Genomic DNA, 9,388 nt, shown 5'->3' with positions numbered 1-9,388 from the left:
AAAAGAACAAGCTTTATTGGTAAACAAGGTGTTCCCCTACAAATTCCTAACAGTAATGATGCAAGAAACTTTAAAAGGTGAAGGGACAGGAAAAAGTAATATCTGGTCCATTTCAGCTTGTGGAGGAGGGGCTGCAGCTTCAAAGATATGACTGGGGTTTTGTTATGTACCCCACTTGATCATATCCCATCATGAATGCTCCAACTCACAGGGGATGAATGGTTCATCAGATGCACTGGGTAAAAAAAGAAAGAAAAAGCAAGTGTTAGCCACAGATCATGCTCAGTAGATTAAAAGCTAATGGACCTCCTCCTAGTGTGTATTGATGGTTTTCGTGAAAGACTTGAGATTTCCCACCAGGGTCAGGAAAAGGCCGAATTGTACTCAAGGCAAAAAACCCATGACCTTAGGATTTTTTTTCTTCCATTTCTCAAAGAAAGTTAGGACTGATACAATGATGGATATAGCACCATGTGCCCTAATAGATTTCCCCCCTTAAAGACTCAATGGATGTGTTTTGCTCTCACACAGGATCCAATTAGTTGCCACACTGGGGCCAGGAAAGAATTTAGCTCTGGCCAGACTAGTTACTAACCACTCCAAGCCTTCCTAGTATTACGCCCAACATCTTTTGCTTTGCTAATATCTATGTAACACCCCATCTCTTATCTTGGCCAAGTGATAGGTACAGGGCTGGTGGATGGATGAACCAACCTTACCTTCAAAGATCTGACTTCGGGCACAATCCTATTGATTGTGTTCTCCGTGAATGAAAACCCCCAAACTTGGAGGCATCCAATGCAGAGTGGGAGGAGCAGCAGAGGTGATTGTTGCCTCCCTGTCCTGCTCTACAGATTTTGCTAGGCAGGCTGTTTAGCCCACATACTTAGAGCACTTCAGAGGGAGAAGGAAGGAGACTGGAAGAGGCTCAGGATAATGTGTATCCTGGCCTCTCCAGTCTCCTGCCACCCCCACCCTCCCCGCTACCCAGACATCCTCTTTCCTCCTCCGAGTCACTTGTCTGACCTCTACTTCAAGCAGTGCGGTTCTTTCCGCACTAGCTGCAAGGGGGGCAAACCTCGAACTTCCCCTTCCGAGGTCAGATCCTTGTTTCCGACCTCAGAGGAGAAAATCCGAACAATCCTATTGTCTCTGGGATGCTCACCCAGGGACCATAGGATTGCTCTCTTCATGATGAGCTACTGGGGTAGTAAACACATGGAGCAGTTATTTTGCTCACACCCTGCTTCCTGCATATCCCAAGGATTATTTTTGATAAAAAGAGGAAAAGCAGAGAAAACAAAAGAATGCCTAGCTAATATTTAGCCCTGTTTCCTCCTCTAGCAAGTGAGCAAGCACTTAAAACAAGTGTTATAGTATTCTGAGCACCAGAGGGTCAGGCCTGCCAAGCAGTGTTCTGATTTCCAGTAGATCTTACTTATTTTTATTTTATTGCATTTATATCACACCGTTTTTCTTCCAAGGAACTCAGGGTGGCATACATAATCCTCCTCTCCATTTTATCCTCACAGCAACAACCCTGTGAGATAGGTTGGCCTGAGAGTCTGTGACTGGTCCAAAGTCACCCAGAGAGCTTCCATGGCCGAGTGGGGGCTAGAACCCGGATCTCCCAACTCCCAGTCCAACACTCTAGCCACTATGCCATATTGGCTCTTAGAGGAAACAGCCTCTTTTTTTGTACAAACTTACCATTGGCAAACCTGCCCAGGTGTGGTTGGATTTAGTTCAAGTTGCCCTTCAGGGTTTCAATCACCTTGCTTGGTTCTGGGAACTTCAGCTTGCGTGGTGGCCCTTTCTTAAGACCGCTCCATAGCTCCACCCCTAAAAGCAATAGAGGCAGAAGGTCGTCACCAGCAGCATTTGTATGATATTATCGCCCATAAAACTCAAGCATAAACCTCCCTCTGCTGCCTTGTAAGTGGGGCCTCCATGAAACAGCCAGCTGCCTTTACAAAGAAGTGAGGCTAGCAACTACATCTGAACTACTCCAGGCTACGACTGCTTTTCTCTCATGTTGAGCCAGTTCTACCACTGGCTCTGGGTCCATGTGGAGTGGTGGAAAGAGAAACCATAGGATAACTGGCCTGCTAACCAGTTGGGCCAAAGACTATTCTAACCCTGCATTCAGCCTCGGTTCAGGGAAGCCCTATGAACAAGGCACCATGTGATACAAAGACTAGCAGCTGGTAATCCCAACAGCTGCCAAAGCAACCTCTTGGGTGCTCCTAAGCTCTCTCGTCCACTCACCTCCCTCCTGTACCTAGCAGCAAATGGGAATGAGCAGGTAGGCAGGCAGCTCTGAGGCAAAATTGGGAGAAGGGAACCTCAGAACATGGCTTTGGCAACTGGTGGAACTGCTAGCTGCTAGCTGCTAAAGTCACCTGGAGGCTTCTCAACCTAGAAAACCTCATTCACTGGCCCATGCATAGACCAGGACTGTCTCTCCAAGTTAGGTAGCCAAAGAAATAGACTTAACAGGGCAAAATAGCAATATTAGCCATTAGCATTTCATAGTGAGGTATATCAGCTCTGAATATGGTGATTCTGTCTCTTGACTATTGTGACTAATAGCCAATGATGGGGTGATCCTCCTAAGGGTTTGTCCAGCACCCTCCTGGAACTTAAAAAACACCTGTGCCACTACTAGTAGCCAGTTGAATAGTCCATGGTAATTCATGTTAGGGATGTGCTACACTTCTCGGACTGGAGAAGCAGAAGCGGATCGGGGGGCTTCGCCTCCCCTTAAGGCGGAGGCAAAGAGGATCAGGGGAGCAGCGGAGCGGATCGAGGTGAAGACGGATCCTTCTCGATCCGGAGCTCCGCAAAAAAGGTAAGGGGGGTTTACTTGGCCCTGCCGCTGCCGCCCATGCAGCGACGGCGGCAGAGCCAGGTAAGGGGGAGGGGGGTCTTACCTGCATCCGTCTGTGGTCCCACAGCTGCTTCAACTGAGCCCGAAGACTCAAACAGGAAGACTAGGTGCGGCCTGGTCTTCCTGTTTGAGTCCTCGGGCTCAGTTGAAACAGCCACGGGTCTGTGGATGGACGCAGGTAAGGGGGAGGAGGGAGGGCGCGGTGACGGTGGCAGAGCCAGGTAAGGGGGAGGGGGTTCTTACCTGCATCCATTGCGGCCTGTCGCCACCTTCACTAGAGCCCACGGCTCAACCAGGAAGTGTAGGCCGCAATCGGGGCCTACAGTTCCTGGTTGAGCCATGGGCTCTAGTGAAGCTGGGATGGGCTGGGATGGACACAGGTAAGGGGGAGGAGGGAGGGGGGCCTTACCTGGCGCCACTCCCCGCCGCTGTGGAGCTCTGATTCGGAGCCGGAGCTCTGCAGCGGAGCGGACCCGAGGCGGGGCGGAGCGGACCTGATCTGCAATTTGCGGATCGGGCGCGAAGAGGATCGGGGGGTCCGTGCACATCCCTAATTCATGTGTCAAGGTTCAAACATGGTTCCAAGTCAGTTACAGAAAGTCAATGAAACTAATGCACAAGTAGCCATAACAGAAGAGTAGTTTTGGAATGCCTTCTTTCAATCACACTCAGATATCCTGGAACATAAGGAAAGTCCAGCATAACTGTCAATGGGGAGGCATCTTGGGGATCTCATTAGACTATGGAAATAAGAAACGGTGCATGTGATGCAGCAGTGAAAACTGCTTGGCACAAAGACAGTGGAAAAGACTCAAATAGCTGTTTGGGAAGGAAAGGTAGCAGGAACTGTGACCATAAAACAGCTGTCCCTCACCTGGTGCCCTCCAGATGTTCTGGACTTCTAGTCAGCATGAAATAGCTGGTAGTCCAAAACATCTGAAAGGGAACAGGTTTTGGAATGTTGTCTTAAGCGTGTGTTGGTCACACCAAGGGGGATAAGCAGCTCACCCCAAATACCTACCAATCATTTTGGAACCTCAACCAGTCCAGCTTTTTGCCACACTGGAAAGCATGACCTGAAAGTAGCTGCAGTCCTCCTTTCTGTGCAATCGCTCCTCGATAAGCCATTATTAACAGATCAGACCCTTCAGACATTATTAACAGAACATATTGAATCCAGCAACCCAATACATTACCTGTTACATTTAGCTCCCTACCACTTATCTGAATTACCCAGAAAGTGCCAGGCACTCCCTTAATGACAAAAACTGCATCTGTAGCATACATGTACATTGATGGTGCTATATAAATAAATAATAATAATAATAATACATGAAAACAAACAGGCCACTGGTGTCATAAATAAACTGCAAAGTGACTTGTTTTTCATATTAATAATTGGGAAGAGGTTGCATTCCTTATTTCAGAGCTTATCGACAGATCAGGAACACACACAAATGGATGCCCAACCCCTGCAGGCACAAACATGATGGGAAGCAAGCCCTATGCAATACTTTAACCTCTACCAACTTGGCACCCTCCAGATGTGCAGGACTACACCTATCATCCCCAGCCAGGATATCATTGTAATCCAACACATCTGAAAGGGAGGGTTGCAACAGATATTCTGCTGCTGCTGTTTCATCTTCAGGTTCCATGGCCAGACAATCTTCTGATGGATTGACACATTGTTGGCTTAGCTACTAGCTAACCATTATTTGTGGTTGCCACTGGCATCTCTGGACTGCACAGAGAACATGGAAGAGAAGGAATATCTCTGATTTATACTGGGGTAAGAAGAATCAGGAGACACAATCTTCCTTCTTGGAAGAGCTTTTGATTACACTACAAATAAGAGTTCTCTAGAGGATCTGGAGACTGGTTGATGTCCGGCTTTCCCAGCGACTGGGCATCTTGCGATGCACATTCTAGTATGGGTGGGCAAACTTGTGGCCCTCCAGATGTTTTGACCTCCCATCAGTCCTCACCATTAGCTATGCTGGGGACTGGTGGGTGGGAATTGTAGGCCAAAACGTCTTGAGGGCCACAAATGGCCCAACTCCTTGTCTAGCAGTTCAAAAACTACCAAGTTAGCTGCCTTCTGAAACTTCTCCAAAATAGGAAGGGCAACTGCAGGGAAGCTCCCCACAGTCTCTCACCCATCGGAAAGCCTCTTGTGACAGGGCCACTTACTGGTGCCATCCTCTTTCAGCAGAGCCACCTCAAAGCTATTCCTGCGCGGCTTCTCAGGGTTGATCTCCACCAGGACTTCAGGAAAGGCGTGCTGGAGTGCCTGGCTGACACCATCAGCATTGCGCCCAAAGACTCGTCAGCTTTTACTGTAGGTGGAAGAAAAGCACGAACAAACTTATTTCCCCCGAACCATTTCTTGAAAATCTGCATTGAACCCAAGCAATGGATATTTTGACTCCTCTCCCACCCAGTATTTAGAATTCCCCCCATGCTTTCCATTTCATTTCTTACTTCCTATGTGACATTTAGTATGGGGGAATGAGATCTCCAGTTCAAAAAACACCTGTTTTTTACTACAGCTACAACATGCATTTTTAGATAGAAAAAAGTCCTACAATTCCCGGCATTCCCCAGCCAACCATGCTAGGGAGCTGTAGGGCTTTTTCCTGTCTAAAGATGCATAGGATTGCACCCTTAATCAATTAAGCCTGACACAAATAAAAGACTGGAATTCCTTTCACCCTGTGCCTTAATTTATGGTCAGGAATCCCATCCAGAATACAAAGTTTCTTGGCATAAAGCAACTGGAACTGGAGAGCATAAGGCTGCTCTCCAGTTCCAACAGGCAGGAGATGCAAGTAGCAGACAGATGCTCACCAATGCTCAATGATCACATGTGGGCCCAAACCCTCGTTCTCCTTCAGCTTCTTGGGCAATTTCTCAGCATTATTTGCTTCCACTCCACTGGATGCGTCGGCTTTGGCCTGAGGGCCATTGGCCTTCCTCTTCCGCCCTTTAGGGGGCATCCTAGGCCAAGAGAAAAAGCAAGGACCAGAGGGTAGGGGCAGGGCCACCAATACTGCACTTACCCCTCTTGGGCTGCAGCGATTCATTCTCAATGTACCTGGTAGGCCTTCCTGGGAGGGACAGCCAGAGGAAGATGCAGCAAAAGCAAACGCTGGAAGTTGCCATATGCAAAGCCAGACCTGGTCCAACCAGCTCAGTATTGTGTACAGACCGCTTCTTTAACCTGGCATCCCCCAGATGTGTTGGACTACTACTACAAGTTCCATCATCCTCAACAGCATAACAAATAGCCTTGCTGGCTAGGGACTGTGAGATTTGTAGTCCAACACGTGGATGGCATCAGGTTGGGAAAAGCTGGTCTATGCTGACTGACAGCGTCTCTCTTGGGTTCTGACAGTGGTCTTTCCCAACCCTACTTAAGTGTTTAAAATATAGTATTTTCTATCCCACTCCTCAGCCAGGAAAGCTTGTGGAGCAGCTTACATGCATTCAGTAAAGTAAGACAGTCCCTGCCCACAGGCTTACAATCTAAAAAGACACAAGAAAAAGGGGATCAGAAGGGAAGAGGGAAAAATTAAGTAGCCTTTCATCTCCCTCTGTACAGCCTGCTTGAATGGTAGAGATTTATCTAGAGGGGGCAGCCATTGAACCACAGACCTTCTGTATGCAAAGCATGTGTTCCACCACAGAGCTACAGCCCTTCCTCTTCTGCAAAGAAGATCATAATACTGTCAGAAACAGAAGAACCCTGAAACCATAGGAAGCACACCAGAAAGGCTTCCTTTAGTGTTATGTATTTATAAATAGGTCCCCCAAACATTTTCAAAACACATACAACAGATATGTAGGCCGCAGTGCAGTGGCTTATGTTGTTGTGAACTATCCCTGCGGGAGTGCAAAGTATTTTGGAGTGGCTTGGTCTTGAATGAGCAATTAAAGAGTCACCAGCTTACAAAAGATGTGTTCCCGATGGAGATAAAAATGGTTAGAACTAGTTTGCTAACTACGAGATAAAATGTTTCTGCCTGACACTGAGAAAGGAAACTCCTGGAATATCTTGAGCTAGTAGTCTTATGCTGTTTAGGTACATGTTGGTCTGGTCACCCGAAACAAGCCATCAGTTTGAAAGCTTGAACTGTGCATAAGTGGGTGCACTGCCTGTAACACACCCATCACTGCAGCTTTTTATGCCCACGACCGCTTTTATGATCGGCTCCTTCCTAGGTTGTGGAATGTGATGTGCGAACCCAGACCATCAGGCTGTTTACTGACTAAACAACCAGGTGGTAAATTGAACAACACACCATGGGTTAACTGCTGGGTTGTTTAGCCCCTAAATAACCCAGTGGTCTGGGTTTGCACATCATGCTGCATAACCTATGAAGAAGCCAACTGTGGGTTGTGCAGTAAAAGCAGAAGAGGTAGGATCGCTGCAGGCTGCACACCTGCTTGTCCCCACTCATGCGCAATAACCCATCGATTTTCATGAAGTCGGAAACCACTTGTTGTGTCCCTCTCTTTCGCTTTTACATTCAGCCTCAGATCTCTCCAGCCCAAGTTTAACACGCTAACTGCTACACTGCCCTTTGCCAGCTCAGAATATTCCATGATTGTCAGCTCATGCTAATTAATTGGGTATTGTGTTATGCACTGCTGTTCTTTAAGAGGGGTGTGTGTGAGAGAGCAAGAGAGAGCATGTACATTCAGATGAACACAGCTGACTGCATTTGCAGACTCTCCTTGGGGGCGAGACTATGGGGAATGTCAGGATGAGCATCTGCACTTCAAAATTTACCACTACACCATTGTATTTAGGTTCATTTGTGTATTCACCGAGGGCCTTTCAAGCAAGGGAGGGCCTGGCAAGATCTACACAGCCGTAGGCTCACTACATTACACCACTGCATTTCTTTACGCCACTAAGCCACTGCATTTAGGTTCAATTGTTTATTCACCGAGGGCCTTTCAAACAAAGAGTGCGCAAGTTTTTTTTAAGATTCCCATCAACTGTTTCACCAATTTAAAGCCATTAATTACAGCCAAGGAATCCAATCTTTGCGCGGAGCCGCAGAAGGCAGACAATCAGATACAGCAGTAAAAGATCCCGGCGTGGGAGATTCCTGCCCCCCCCCCCATCAAGTTTAGAGAGACAGAGAAAAAAATACTGAGAATCTCGAAGAAAAGGCCAGTCCCGCTTTTCGTAGAACAAAACAACCTTACCTGGATTTTTGCTGACAATGGTCCGACCCACGTGCAGCCTGAGACCAAGAAAGGAACCCGACCGCGGCTTCAACCATCGGTGCTAGAGAAGTGGGGTGGAAAGAGAGCTGGAAAATTTAACAACAAAGCCGGAAAAGCCACAGAAAGCCGCACCCCTGTAGTGCCAAATTGAGCAGGTGGCCAGACTTTGGGACATCTTTGCCTCAGCTATCCAGACGGCTGGGCATGACAACGCCCTAACAGCAGCACCAAATGCCTTTTAATCCCCCCCTTTTTAAAAAGTTTTGCAAAATGGTTGCTGCCGCCCTCTCTGAATCGTAATAAACTCCAGCAGCAACCAATCCCATCCCACGTCGCATCCTGGCTTCCGGGAAGCGCCGCCTGGCCGTGATTCTACTGCAAACCAACAGATAATGAAAGACGCCGGAAGCTGCCTGTCTAGCCTAGCATGCACCGCCGGCCTGTTTTTACACGGCAGGCGCGGCTGCAAAGAAAAGCAACCCTTGGATCTGCGGTGCTTCCTGTCATAACTTTATGCTGGCACCCACTCAAGATCACTTCATACGGTAGTGATCTTAAAGACGGTGGTGCACGCCCTTCAGGGATCGGCTTCTGCAATGCGCTCTACATAGGGCTGCCCTTTGAACTAGTTCAAAATATGACAGCCAGGTTGGTCACCGTCACACCTGGGGGTGACACATTACACCAGTTTTAAAATCTCTTCACTGGCTGCCAATTAGTTTCCGGGCGAAGTATAAAGTGTTGGTTATCACCTTTAAAGCCCTACATGGTTGGGGTCCAGGTTACCTACAGGATCACCTCCTACAATCCACCCCACACACTCAGGTCCTCTGGGGAGAATTTTCTTCAGTCAGTGGTAACTAGGTTGACAAGTATTACCCAGAAGACCTTCCCTTCTGCTGCTCCAGGACTGTGGAATGGCCTGCCTGAAGAGATCTGCCAACTAAACAGTCTTTTTGAATTTAAAAAAGCTATAAAGACTGATCTTGTCCGGCAGGCCCACCCAGTCGAATTTTAAAATGTCTGGCTATTATTTTAATAGTGTAGTAGTTTTATGTTTTAATCAGTTTTATATATTTTATAGTAGTTTTATATTTGATGTTGTTCCCTGCCTCGATCCAGAGGGAGAGGCGAGTAAGTAATATTATTAATATGGATTTCGGTTAGCTGACAGTAAGCCTCACTGAAATCAATGGGGTTTACTTCTGAGTAGGCTTACATAGGTTTGTACTGTAGGGCTGCAATCCTGTGCATGTT

General features: G+C 47.5%; 1 protein-coding gene across 1 annotated transcript; it reads right to left on the bottom strand.

Moving 5' to 3' along the window:
* On the bottom strand, positions 1–8,362 carry SELENOH (selenoprotein H). Its single transcript, XM_063118708.1, has 5 exons — positions 8,111–8,362; positions 5,741–5,890; positions 5,084–5,229; positions 1,711–1,842; positions 1–235 (listed from the first exon to the last, which is right to left on the bottom strand). Exons 1-4 carry the CDS (start codon positions 8,185–8,187, stop codon positions 1,742–1,744), a joined length of 474 nt encoding a protein of 157 aa, XP_062974778.1. The 5' UTR covers positions 8,188–8,362; the 3' UTR covers positions 1–235; positions 1,711–1,741.
* Positions 8,363–9,388: the final 1,026 nt, after the last annotated feature.

Source organism: Elgaria multicarinata, chromosome 2, assembly GCF_023053635.1.
Source record: "Elgaria multicarinata webbii isolate HBS135686 ecotype San Diego chromosome 2, rElgMul1.1.pri, whole genome shotgun sequence".
Lineage (NCBI taxonomy): Eukaryota > Metazoa > Chordata > Lepidosauria > Squamata > Anguidae > Elgaria > Elgaria multicarinata.
The sequence above is the reverse complement of the archived record's forward strand: the minus strand, read 5'-3'. Positions and strand labels throughout refer to the sequence as shown.